This window comes from Thunnus albacares, chromosome 16 (genome assembly GCF_914725855.1).
Source record: "Thunnus albacares chromosome 16, fThuAlb1.1, whole genome shotgun sequence".
NCBI lineage: Eukaryota > Metazoa > Chordata > Actinopteri > Scombriformes > Scombridae > Thunnus > Thunnus albacares.
This window is the reverse complement of record NC_058121.1, coordinates 16,947,382-16,961,303: the sequence shown is the minus strand read 5'-3', so window position 1 is coordinate 16,961,303 and position 13,922 is coordinate 16,947,382. Positions and strand designations below refer to the sequence as shown.

Here is a 13,922-nt window from a genome sequence, read left to right as displayed (position 1 = left end):
CAACACATTTACATAAAGTGAAGCAATGATATTGAAGTTAACTATGGTTGTGCATATGTGAATCATCAATAATTCATTTTGGGAGGCCCCTCATTTTTATTTATTTATTTATTACATAGGATAGATTTGTCATAGCAAGCCATCTACACATATTTAAGAGATACTTTAACAGGCACTATCACTTTAATTAAAAATGTCATTATCTAGGCATAGATAACAGCATAATGAAGGCTCCCAGTGTTGTCTTTATGCAGAGACATTTCTCCCTTTAAGGCCTCTATTATGATGTTGTTTTGTTATGACAACTGACAGCCAGTTTGAATCATATATGTACAAGTGTGTTTTATTTATTTCATGGACATAACAAGAACCCAACTAACACACTCTGACCTTCCAGGGTGTTTGACAGTTTGATTGGTTGCCTTTCATTAACAGCTCAGAGAGGTGCTCAGAAATCCTGCTGTTTGATTTGATTGGTTTGATATATTTACATTTTTGCCATTTTAAAGTCTAACTACTGTCAGAGATCACTGTCGAGATTAAATAAGAACTTGAACAAAACTGTCTCTATCAATAGAAATCAATCTTTCTGGGGAATGTTTGAGCTTGATCATCACTAATTTGCCAAATAAAGCATTTTGCTGAGCTGAATCTAAAACATGATTCTTCCTATATTGTATGTTCAGACAATTTAATATATATTAGAGCTAGAAACAAAACAAAACACACCTCAATCCATTTCAACTGGAGTGAATTACATATTAAACATTTCCTGTTGTGTCCTGCGTGTGAGCACAAAACCGTTGCTGCGTATTTCAGATTTAGCTGATATTTTAGAATGAAAATGGACTTCATTAAGTGAATGTGAGCTCATTTACTCTGTGTGCGTGTGTGCGTGTTGCAAGAGCAATGGAGCTAGAATCCTCTTAGAAATGTTGGCTTAATGTTGCTGCCAAAGGCACAACACAAAAAAAAAAAAAAACATGCACGCAAATGCTTCTGCATACACATGAACACAGACACAAAGGAACAAAAATCTAAGAAAACAAATACAGACATATCACACGCACTCATCTAAATACACAGATGCATAAACACTCATGCTGTGGTGAGTAGAACAGAAATGAAAGAAAGAGAATGAAAAGAACACAAATACCATATTATTTAACCAAATCCACTTAGGCTGGATGAAGAAATAGGATGTGGTTGCACTGAATGCCAGATCACTGCAGGTGGTTGACTATTCAACAGCTGCAGCTTACATACATTTGCACACTTAACATACTTACTGTGTTTTATTTTCAATTAACCAGCCTAGTTTAGCCAAATTTCACCACCACCACCGTGTTTTTTTTCTAAAATTGCTCTGTTTTAACCTGCTCCTTGGATCACTTGGGGACAAAAATCCTGATTAGACCACCTATGAACTTTAAATGTGAGAGTGTGAGAGCTAGCTTACCAATAACAACCCCTGCAATATACCGTGCGATCGCCTAAAGCTGTCTAATCTGTGACCTCCTCCAGCAAAGCCCCCACGACAGCAAGCTTCCACCCTGTTAAAGTGACCTTAAGAAAGGCAGCAAATCCTCCAACCAGATGCAAGTCTCCTCAAAAAAAAAAAAGTCTCCCCCCCCCCCCCCCACCAAGTTCAGACCTCCCTCCACATGGACACAGATAGACAGGTATCACATTAACATCCTGTAATGTCATTTATCCTCTAGTAACGTCATAAAAACAAACTGTAAGTCAATCTATACAGTGACAGATGGACAAAAGGAGGACATAAGAGGGGGGAAAAAAAAAAAGATGACAAGGAGTGTGGAAAGTTAAATGCTGTTACTGACCTGCCAGGCTGTCCAGTGTGTGTCTGTGTTGTCCAGGGGCCAGCCCAACAAACACCACCTCCTTCCTGAAATGACTGATCCCTGAGAAGGGCAGCACCAGATCCCGCCCACCCAGCAGCTCAGCCAATGACGGCTCGACCTGGGAGAGCACGGTTGCCGCCCTGAAAGGAAATATACACATGAATATGCACAAATACGCCAATTCACAACTTAATCCTCTCTCTCGTGTTACATAACGACAGAATCTAGTGATTACTATGACACAATCTTCTACTTGGGTGTAGATTAAGCATTAGTATCATCACATGAAATGGCTCGCACATTCCAGAGCTGTATGTCTTATTGGGTTAAGTCAATGAAATCTGAAAGCCCTGGTCATTTCTACCACTTTCTGATGAAATGTTGGAGTGATAACTTCAAATTTTGAAATGTGATTTTTTTGCACTACATTATAGCACCCAATGTTTTCTTACAGTTTACCTAAAATAATATCAATTGGAAGTATTTGGCAGACTGCAAAAGGTTTAAACAACGAGATTTATTTCAGAATGAGCAAGTTTATTCTGATCGACCTGTCAAAATCAGGCATTTTCATTCTTATTCTGATTATTAGGGGATATAATAAGCACTCTCTATAAAAATCCAGCCTCCCTGAAAAAACAACAACTGTGTTTCTAAGGCTTATTATTGGAATCTAAACCTAAAAAATTTATAGACCCATCTCCCAGTCTTCCTGGAAGCGCTGAGAGGAAGAGATAAGACAGAAGCTGGTAATTAGTCACTGCAAAACACAGCATCCCTGTCTCCAAGCACTAACTTTAGTGTGTATTCACTACTGCAACAAACACAAGCAACAAGACTTTGATTAGCTATCTAACTGCTGATGTTGCAATAATACAAAGCATGACAATGAGAATGAAGGGGGCGACGTGAGAAAAATGTTATTGTGACGTAAACAAACTTGAGTGGAGCTTCGTTTGATTTAAGTGCAGTATTATAGATGTAGCATCTGTGTTATATTCTGGGAGAGTGATTGAAAAGTCAGGAGAAAGGAGAGATTTTATTCTATTTTATCCTAAATCACAGATTACACAGCAGACACTGGAGAAAAATAATGTACAGTACAGGTCTGAGTGTTAATCAATATACATCTGCATCCACATAATGGATGACTTTACTTTGAGGGATAAAATCAATATTACATTAAATTTATATTGTAATATGGTCTTTTGCAACCAATTTTATTGATGCACTAGAAACAGCGCGATACATTCTGTTTGAACATTTGAACTTTTCTGCTTCCCGGCAGCTCAACCAGGTAACGGGCTGTTTGACAATTAATAATGAAATGTATTCATGTTGTCGTCGTGTGTTTCGTGGCTCAAATTCTATGAAATTTGGTACACGCTTTTTCATCTCAGCTTGTTTCTTGTCAGCTGTCTGTCCTCAATGAGTTTTCAGTTTTTCACAAATACTGCTTTTTAAAGAAAAAAAAAAAAAAAAGCAGAATTTGGCCAAATACAGGATACATTTTCCTCTTGTCACAGAATGACCTCTGCTGTAATGCTACTGCTATGATGGACAAAGTATTGTGACAGTATGATATTGTGACCTAGCTTGTGATTTTTAGACATTTTGACTTTTGATAGCATGAAAAGCACCTGTTTAAATCATAAAACTACTGATATCTGCATTCCATTTAGGTGAGCCAGTTTCAGGGTCCAGTTATTGTGCATAACAGAGTCATTGTTAATGTTACTCATAACACCGGTGCTTTTCCTACTATGACAAGTCAAAATGTCTTCTGTGGAAAAAAGCCTATTGTTTGGCATTAATCTATAGTATCACACCTTGTAATACTTAAAATTTCACCACTTTGTCCCAAAAATGTTGAAGACACAATCTCTGACTGCAGTGATTTTTACCTTTTGTGTTATTAATTTAAATGTGGTGAATTTCTACTGTAGCTTGTGTTTAATTGATTAAAAGAGTTATTGTTGAACATTTCAGGCTGTCTATGAATATTACAGAACCAATAGTGGACTGACATGTGCATCAATACGCTGTAAACAGGCTGCGTTTGTTTGTATGTTTGTGCGTATGTGGGCATGTGCATCCACTCACAGGTCAACTTGCTCCTGATTGGCGAGATGAGTGACAAATAGCGTGATGTGGAGAGTCGGAACAGGGATCATGGCTTTGGCCAATTGGGGTTCCTGCTGAAGCACCGCCTCTTGGACCTCAGTCACAGCTGAGCTGATCTGTCATTGGACACATTTGCTTTCAATCATCAGCAGCAGTGAGTTATTACAACAAGGGGAGAAGCTGTCCACATGCGGTAACTGCTGGTTCCCTCTCATCCTTCACCTCTCCTTGCAAGAACTAACTCGGTATGGATGAGAAGAGGAAAGGAGGTGGAGGGGAAAAGATCAAAAGGAGGAGACAATCGGGGCAGCTTCTGCAGTTCAACAGATAAAGCGTCAATAGATGATGACCGTGGTAAATCAATTCCCGTTCAGAGGAGCTTTTTGGTCAATAAGCTGTAAGATTTCAGTGTCATCAGCTGTCTGGTAATTGAATCTTGAACTTTTTTTTCCTTAGGAGACTTTTTCCCAGTGAAGATTGTGCTTCACTGACTGTGACCAACTGTCAAACACTGGACTCATCAACAGTCAGGAGAGGATATATTCAAGTCCCAATGCGTGCTCTCATCTTCTCTGTTATTTTAAACTCAAGAGGAGACAACAAGGTCTACATCCATCAGTTTCTGGGTCATACACAGCAGAAAGTGGTGGCAATATAAAAAAAACAAGGATTTATTTTATTAACATCACAAAAGAATAAGTATTCTCTTCTTATTAAAAGAAATTATCAGAAGTGATCCCACCTTTTATTTAAATATCATACCAGTATTTCTGTATAGCTTAGCCAGTTTACTACAAATAGTCAATTTTCTTTGCAGCCAAATACTATCCAAAGGCATATATTGCCAACTTTTTGCGCAGCCATTGGTTTACACTCATTTACAGTAGAACAATGCGAACATATAGTCAGCTATGTATCTTTTTTTTCAAAATTGCATCATTGCAAGGTAATAAAGTATGACTGATGTTACTGTGACATTTTGAGACATCGGGGATTACTTCCAAAGATCGCTGCATTCACAAGCTATGTTGTTGGAATATCAAATAATGACCCAACATGAATGTCATGAAAATAAATGTGATTGTGAACTTGGTAGCAACTTATGACAAGAATGTTGCAATTTGGGAGGTGACAAAATGTCAGTTTGACAATTTCAAAAAAATCTAAAAATCGGTGGTTTTGGCAAATGGTAAGCAATAAAAGTATCTGCAATTTGTAGTAAATGTGGTAAAATGTGCAAAAGAAAAGAAAAAAAAACAGCATGAGCCTATAAGTACACTATTAGTGAACAGAACAATGATTCCTTACCTGCGTGTTAGTGATAGGGATGGAGACAAAGTAGTTGGGTCGCTGGCTCTTCTTCTTTTTTTTCTTCTTTTCTGCATCTTCCTCACTGTCCGCTGGCCCTCCACTGTCTCCTCTCTTCCTCTTTCTCTTCTTCTGGGTTGATTCTTGGCTGGGGACTAGAGAGAAAGGGCAAACATACAATAAATTAATGACAAATCCACCTAAGAGAGATTCACTGAATTGACCCTGATACTTCAAATTACTGTCCCTGTCTCTCTGAAAATGCACTTTCAGCCTCAAGCTGGTTAACTGTAAGTCAGAGAGATAAATTTACTGCACACTCCTTGAGCATATGACAGTAAATATTACAGGCGGCTGGCCAGTCTGTCAGCCACTAGGTTAAAAAAAACAACAACTTGTAATTGATGAAAGAAGAGTAGTAAGAATGAACATACATCCTAGCTCCTTCCATGCAGTGGGGCTGGTTAGAGCAAACGGAAGCTCTGACATTAAAACGTCCGAAGTTTCAGTTGACTTGAGGTTTTTCTTCATCAGCTTCCTCTTCTCCTTCCTCGTCTTCCTCTTTGTCTTTTTCTCACTTGATCCTGTGGAAGTTTGAACATAAGACTTTAAATCATGATACAACCGACACACATGAACATGAATACAAAAACTCACAAAAGGAGAGCACTTACACATGTGGCGGTAAATGCACAGCAGATGGACATTATCCAGTACCACAGTAAAACTTCTTCTGTACAGCTCAGAGGACAATCCCATATTATACTGAATGTCACGTTCACCAAATAGGTAGACGACTACAAACACAGTGTTCTGTATATTTAGTGCAGTATTCGATGAACCCCCTATGAGCTGTGTCCTTAATAAAGTCTGAATTTAATTGAATTTAGAGAAAGACACGCCACATGATGCTTTCAGAAAATGGTTGAACTTTAATATCTGTGAGTGTATTACACCATTGTGGGGAATGTTGACATCAATGAACAGGACTGCTTTATGGTCATATTGGACTTTTAATTATTTTTTCATCACTATGATGACTTTTTTCAGATATTTAATATGCTGCATAAGAAAAAAAAACATTCATGTTTGCTTGTTTATTCATTAATAGTTTCAAATGATTTTCCAGAAAATGTACTATATTATAATACAAATAAATGTTATGATATACATTTACATATACCACGGTAGAGGATCGTTAATGTGCTTTTCCTACTATGACAAGTCAAAATGTCCTCTGTGGAAAAAGGCCTATTGTTTGGCATTAATCTATAGTATCACACCTTATAATACTTAAAATTTCACCACTTTGTCCCAAAAATGTTGAAGACACAATCTCTGACTGCAGTGATTTTTACCTTTTGTGTTATTAATTTAAATGTGGTGAATTTCTACTGTAGCTTGTGTCTAATTGATTAAAAGAGTTATTGTTGAACATTTCAGGCTGTCTATGAATATTACAGACCCAATAGTGGACTGACATGTGCATCAATACACTGTATACAGGCTGCGTTTATTTATTTACATTTACATATACCACGGTAGAGGATTTTATACAAATCCAATTAGGTAAAGCAACACATTTTAAACCACTATCTGTTAAGGTGCATGAATACATTATTAAAGTTGTCTTTGGCCATCATGTAAGTATTGGCAAAGAGAGTACAATTCTGTTTTCATTTGATTTTCCATCATGCCAAGCCACGTTAAAGGTGCGTTCATCATCCTCTACTGTTCATTGTGATGTTGGAACACCTGAAGTTTTGTTTGGCATGTGCCAATTCATGTGCAAATTTTAAATTGTGTCTCCATCCATCCAGCACAGAGTGTTTCTATGTCAATTGTTTTTTTTCGAGTGTACCCAATCAGTCGTGTTCAGCGAGTACTTTATGACATTTTCAACAAACCCAGTTATTATCTCAGGCAGTCAGTCCAACTCACCTGACAGCGTGGAGGATCCAGGGTCTTTCACCTCTGGCTGGACCTCCATGCTGACTGCATCCACCTGGTCTGGGGTCATGATTACCCTCTTCAACTCCTCAACTTCTACACCCCTCTCCTGTCCAACCACATCCTCATTACCACCACCACCCTCGTCATCATCATCGTCATCATCTGTTGCAACAGCAGTGGTCTCTTTGTCATAGGAGATACTGGCAGGCTGCATGTCACTCACGGTTACTTGATGCAGACAGGGCTGTGCTGTAGCCTACACACGAGAGAAATTGTACAACCAGGACACAACCATCATTATATTATATTTTTGTTAATTGCAGTGAGGATGGCATACGGGTTTCTTGTTTTCATTTCAAGACATTTCAGTTATTACCTTCAGACTGATGCGGTGTGCAGATGGATTAAACGCGTTGACGTTATGATAGTAACTAAAATGAATTTGATGCAGCCAATTTGATCGTTCATAACCGGCAAAAAACTTCTGGAAACAAATACTTCTTGAACACGTCGATCTGAGGTTCAGCAGAACGCGACCGAGGAGCATGACACACAAGTAACACAAGTGTGACAGAGTTTTGCTAACGTACAGTTGACGTTAAAAGCTGGCTAATGTTACTCGAATGGGCACTACAGCTAACTATAGCTCATACAGCAAGAAAATAATAGCCTACAACTACTGTAAGAACAGTTACAGTTATGTTAAACTTGTAGACTCTGCTACCTTGTCGCTAATAACACCTGTTGAAATGAATCAATCAGCCATGCTGCCGAACATCTGTTGAGCTAAGTTAGCTAACTGTTAGCAAACTGGCTGCTAATTCGCTAAACTAGAGGAAATATACATTTTGATAACTTGTCATTTTCTGTTGGAGGAGAAAGCTCATTTGTGGTATTCTTATTCAGTAAAAAAGTCAAATAAATAGCGGAAAATAACACTTATTTTCACGCTCTTCTTTGGATTATCGCCCGACCGGAAGTAGCGTCTGTTTGTAAACAATGTCGTACTTCCGGCCTGGGTTTTCAGCGCAAAGGCTCTCTTTTTTCAAATTAAAAGTACATGGCACTTGACTTTATATATTGAAAACTTTTATATGTTAATGAATTAAATATGCTATTGTAATAAATATGTTGGAGTCCCCCGCTATAATGGATTATTTACATACTTTTAACATTTATTGTATGTCAAAGACTACTGTGTATATTTAGACCCAAGTTGTGTAGGAATTGTCGGCCCTTGAAGTACTAGATATTAAACACTGGTGTGCTAAAATACAGTTCATTTCTGAGTGATTCATGATAGAATCAAAGTGAATTTTGATCAACCCCATTCTTATGTAGATACATGAGCAAGGTTCATGTCTTTCGGTCATATACGATATGTGATGCAATTCAGTTAAAAAATTATATGAAAGACTAAATAAGCACAGACACTGTGATTACACTCACACATTAAGTTTATTGAAAGTATCCCTTTTATTAGTCATCGCATCTTATACACATTCCGAGACAATAACTTAAAATCTAAGTGGCTAAAGCAAAAATGCTCATAAATGCTTCAGAGCAACAAAAAATATATATGTGCTATTCGCCAACCTGAAAGTCATGTATTAGTCATCCATATTTATTTACTGATCAATACACAAAGCTTTGTAGCCTTTGAACTCTTCAATCACTTACGGTATATTCAAATCTTATTATATAGAAATTTAAACTAAGAAACAGTAAAAGCTGACTGATATTATTACACAGTTTTATACAAGGTGCTGACTGGTTACATGTAAAAAGCCACACATAAAATACATGAAGTTAACATTACAAATTCAACATCAGTAAACATGCAGAGAACTATCTGTTAAGCAAATGTGAAATGTGCTGTACATGAAGTTCACGTGCCTTACCTATAAATCAATCAATTTTGTTGCTGTACATATATATATATATATTTAAATTCTTGCTGTTTATACAACCCATTACAGATTATTTTACTTGTGATAACTGTAATGATAACACCATAACCACCAACACTGCCAATTCTACTTTCTGCCAGTTAAAAAACTGAATATAAAATTGCCACCACTATCAGTTGCTGAAGCAGTCGCACCACTGTCACGACCACCACCACCCAGAGCATTTCCACGGGTGTCCTTCCTTCCCTGAATGCTGTACTTAAGTAATTTGTTTTGTATCAGAGAGGCAGCGTCATCGTTCTGATGACACTTCAGTAATCCATGCACAGTATCATGGAAGAAAACGCTGACCTTCAACACAACTTGAGGATATTCAGGAGATGTTCTAGGAGATATGTTCTTGGCCTCATGTGAGTGGTGCATCAACACCAGGATGACAGGTTTATTATCTATGGATACCAAAAGAGAAGAAGAAGTATGAGAGAGAGTTCAGAAGACGATACTCAATGATGGGAATGTTTTAACTTAAAATTGTAAGATTCAGACTGGAGTGAAATTGTCTGACCCTGCTGTTGAGACCACAAAAGATAATCAAAAGATGTATGCATTGTTATATTTTAAATACCATTAGATTCTCTTTTGCTGATACATTAACATGTTGATAAAACTGATTTTAAAAGTCGGATAAAATCTTGTAAGCACACAAAATGAAAATAAGTACAAGCAATCTCCACTTCAAAAAAATGTTCCCTTACCTTTAACCTTAGACATGGCTGTGTCCACATCTGTTCCAACTCGTGAACTGATTGTACAGAAGACAATTATGATCTTGCTGTCCTGATCGCTTTCAACAAGCTGAACCCCATATGGATCTTGAGCCTTCACTTTGTCCAGCAACTGTGCGTCAGCATCAAAGTTTTTCCCACTGACGATCTTCTGGTACATCACTTTGGCTACAGAAGGAAAATCTGTTGTGCAAATGACACAGAGTTATACACTGACAAGAATTCAGAGTGCCTGACAGTTGAGTAAAATGAATCTCAAAAAAGCTATGCAGTTCCTATAAATTGAGAAAATAATAATATAGCTTTTTAAATAATGTTTTAAAAAGAAAAAAGAGCACTGCTGACTGTCTAATAATCATACACTCACCTTCCTGATAGTCCTGTGGAGAAATCAAGGTAAAGCACTCTCCTAATGAGAAAGACGGCATTTACCGTTAATTAGGGAGGCACCAATCTGTTTTTTTAAGTCCTGATACAGATACCGATACCTGGGCTTTGGGTATCGGCTGATACCGAGTACTCATCCAATAATAAGCTGTATGCCTCACTGTGTGGAAGAGCTGGGATCTTTCTTTTATGTGTAAGGCAATAGCAGACTTGACTTAAACATTGATTTCCTAACTTTGTAAAACAAAATGTGACAAATAAAATACATAGATATAAATTCACTGAATTGTTATTTATTAAAATAATGGTATCGGATACCAGATCAGCCCATTGTCACTGATACCCAATCCAGCTATCTGAGTCAGTATCGGACCAATATTCAATATCAGTATCAGTGCATCTCTACCATTAATAGTATGTTCTACCGTTTACCGTTTCAATAGTCAGAGACAGAATCATTTCTATTTAAATACAATACTCCAAATGATACTGTGATCTCTTTATCTATGTTTCACTTTACAGGATGGAAGGTATTTCAGTAAAACTGGGTTCTTCTCACTACTACTATATTATGAGAGCAAATTCAGCCACTAAATGAAGCATATTAATGGGGCTGCTGTTGGAACCATTAACAACTAATTTCACAGTGATACATGAACAAATTTCATATTTCATTATAAGAAAGAAAAATAGATTTACCTTGTGCTCCTTGTGAAGTATCTGTGCCTGCAAAACATAAAATGACATGATGCAATTACTGGTGCCCTATAGTATATAATAAAAACTGCAAATGAGACCTGGAATTTGAGTAATAATACATTCTTAAAGTGAGATTTAAAGAGTGCAAGACTTACCTTGGGCTCCTGTTGGAGGGCCCATAGTTTGGCGACAAAAGGGCACCACAGGACCACTGCTACTTGAGGTACTTATATCCCCCAAAGAGCCTGTCACATAAGATAAAATAATGCACTTATTGATCCCAAATCTTAAATAAATCACCCTTTTGAAAACCAGATCTATATGTAGGATATTCCTAAATTCATAAGCTTCAAATCAGCTTTAATCAATAAGATTGAGTACTACTAACTCTAAAATTGTCTGATCGAGTTGCCATTTGCTCATGTTAATAATTATAAATGATTTTAATAATTAATCATTTTAACCATTGTCTGGTTTCTGGTTTTGATTTTTGGTGAATTCCTCCAGTAGACCAATATGAGCTTCTAGGAAGTTCTGGACATTTTCCAGTTGGGTCTTCATCTCCTTCAGGATAGGGAGGTAATCAACCAGGACCCCATTACTATTTAAAGCAGCTGGAGAGAGAAAATCAGGTTGAGTGTGAATTTGGACAACTGAGTAAAGTACAATTACACATCTGCAAAAAAAATAAGAAAGCGAAAGCGGTCAAATAAGTGAAAGTGACTGCTATGAGGCTGTATGTACCTCTCAAAGAGTCATGAGGGATGAAATCCTTCAGTTCTTTTAGGAGGACATCAGTTCGCTTCTGAAACAAAACATTTATGGAATCACCTCACTTTATTTTTACATCATATAATTCATAGTAACTTTATTTTTCTACTGTTTTTTCATGTTTATCAAGCACACAAACAACAATGAGCAAACACATACAGTTCTCTTTTCATGTCATTATTTCTTGATGCATTCTAGGTCTCTTAATCTAAATCTCACTCTAATGAGATTTACACGTCAGCTTCTGTAACTCACCTGTTTGTGTATTATTTCAAAGATGTTTTTTCTCAGTTTGAGTTTCTTATATCCAGGAAACAGCTCATGCAGGTCTTCTCTGGTCAGTGACTGGATCTCTGAGTCAGTGTGAAAACCTGCCTCTGCAAGTACAGCACAGGTGTGTGTTGTGTTAAAGCAAGCACCTGGGACTTCCTGGCTGATTATAATACAGCAAAATGCAAATTCAGTGCATCACAGGATCATTTTCTAGCAGTGAGACAGTTTCTTGGTTTGTGTCCAGAAAAGACCCCTCATGTCTGTGCTTGTATAATGACCCAACGGAAGGGGTGTTCATGTTTTGTGTACAATGTGCGTCAATCACACTTACCCTCCAATACTGAGGCTGCTTCTCGACTGATGCGTTTTATTTCCTTCAATAAAACTGACATGATTGACCTGAAGAAAAACACACATAAAAACAGAAAAAGGCAGATGGGATCGCATGAATTTCTATATTTCTCTTTTACACACAGTACTAAGCATGATTGTTCTCTGTTGTGTAAACAAGCTGGGCCTGAAAGAACAAGAAAGAAGAAGGAGAAAGACAGACCTTTAAACTGATCGAATGCCTTGATAGATTATTGACGATTATCAGCCGTCACAGCAGGTACATTTATTGACTCAGCTGTTAATTAAACAGGGAAAATACGATTGTTTCAGATCGTATTTTAAACTTTACAGCTAGGTTATACGTTCGCAAATGTAAAACCACTCACCGTTTGCAGATAATAGAAAGTGAAACTCTAAAAAAAGGGCATTACGCCGTTACGCCGTGACGACACGGTGTAACGTAACGGCGTTACGCCCCCAATAAACCATTTATAATGGTACTGACATTCACAGTTTTTCATTTAATATATTTACCATAATTTGAATAAACTACAGTAATTCCTATATGCTAAAAGAAAAAAGCTATTGATATATATTGTTAAGTATTTAATTATTAATAATTTCTATTTATTCAGGAAATCGCATTGAGATCAAATCTTTTTTTTTGCAAGACAGACCTGACAACAGGTTACATATACACAGTCAGGATGACAATAAGATTTAAAGTTCCTCAGAGGAACAAGTCACTCTAACTTTAAGCTGTGTTGCAGTTCATTTCAGTATTAAGGTGTAAATGGTACTGGAAACCAGTCTTCCCCAGTGCAGAGTTTGTATGAGGAACCTTTAAAGCCATCTGTTGTCATGGTAATTAGCTCTGAGCTCAACTAAGGATGTCAAATGACTCGACAAGTTGGATAGCAATTTTGATCGTAACGTATACAATATATTTATCAGCATATGTTACATGTGTTGGTTCCATAAACGTTAGATCAACATCCAAATGATTCACAGTGAGTTGCAGTATGTGATGCTTATCATCTGTGTCCAATTTGATTTATCCCAGATAAAGGGCAGACTGCATCATTGACATTCACATGTAGGAGCTACACAGCAGCTTTAGTTTAGTCAATTCAAGTCAAGTCAATTTATTTATAGTCAATTTTGAGTGTTGACCAGTCATTTCTTCATGATCACCTCTGGATTTTAACTGGGAGTGGGGAATGAAGTAAAGTAAATGCCTTGCTCAATCACACAAGGACTGTAGTGTTTTCTCATGTCAGATTGAGCAAAAAAAAAATGTTCCCACTTAGTTCAGTCCAGTCCGTCTGTCCTCCAGGCTGCTGTTAATTAGAACAGTGCTTTGTCACTGTAGTGGTGCCTTGTCACTAAAGTGGCATCATGCTTCAGTAAGAAGCAGAATAATGAGGGAACAGCATGGGGAAAGCATGTCTGTGTATACAGTGAGGCCAACAGGGGGCAGCACTGGACAGCTTTTTATTACCACGTTGCAGCAC

At 37.3% G+C, this 13,922-nt stretch overlaps 2 protein-coding genes across 6 annotated transcripts in view; both read right to left on the bottom strand.

The window, feature by feature from the left end:
• Positions 1–8,256, bottom strand: part of LOC122999849 (A-kinase anchor protein 7-like) — a 44,012-nt gene extending 35,756 nt beyond the window's left edge. Inside the window, exons 1-6 of one of the 2 annotated variants that reach the window (XM_044377160.1) lie at positions 7,627–8,256; positions 7,239–7,506; positions 5,732–5,881; positions 5,298–5,452; positions 3,969–4,105; positions 1,845–2,005 (exon numbers count right to left, since the gene is read on the bottom strand). In XM_044377160.1, the coding sequence (XP_044233095.1) occupies positions 1,845–2,005; positions 3,969–4,105; positions 5,298–5,452; positions 5,732–5,881; positions 7,239–7,506; positions 7,627–7,797 (1,042 nt within the window). In that variant the 5' untranslated portion in view covers positions 7,798–8,256. The remainder of the gene's footprint in view (positions 1–1,844; positions 2,006–3,968; positions 4,106–5,297; positions 5,453–5,731; positions 5,882–7,238; positions 7,507–7,626) is intronic. The other variant, XM_044377161.1, reaches the window with a different exon arrangement.
• Positions 8,257–8,689: 433 nt separating this feature from the next.
• Positions 8,690–12,866, bottom strand: si:ch211-245h14.1 (uncharacterized protein LOC563420 homolog). Of its 4 annotated transcripts, XM_044377086.1 has the most exons (11): positions 12,795–12,813; positions 12,629–12,703; positions 12,407–12,474; positions 12,058–12,179; positions 11,776–11,836; positions 11,496–11,645; positions 11,187–11,276; positions 11,032–11,058; positions 10,313–10,354; positions 9,916–10,128; positions 8,690–9,609 (listed from the first exon to the last, which is right to left on the bottom strand). In XM_044377086.1, the coding sequence occupies exons 3-11, from the start codon at positions 12,465–12,467 to the stop codon at positions 9,287–9,289; spliced, it is 1,089 nt and encodes a 362-aa protein (XP_044233021.1). In that variant the 5' UTR covers positions 12,468–12,474; positions 12,629–12,703; positions 12,795–12,813; the 3' UTR covers positions 8,690–9,286. The 4 variants fall into 4 exon arrangements, with proteins under 4 accessions (XP_044233021.1, XP_044233022.1, XP_044233020.1 ...); XM_044377087.1 differs by lacking the exon at positions 12,629–12,703 and having other exon boundaries at positions 12,795–12,866; XM_044377085.1 differs by lacking the exon at positions 12,795–12,813 and having other exon boundaries at positions 12,629–12,788.
• Positions 12,867–13,922: the final 1,056 nt, after the last annotated feature.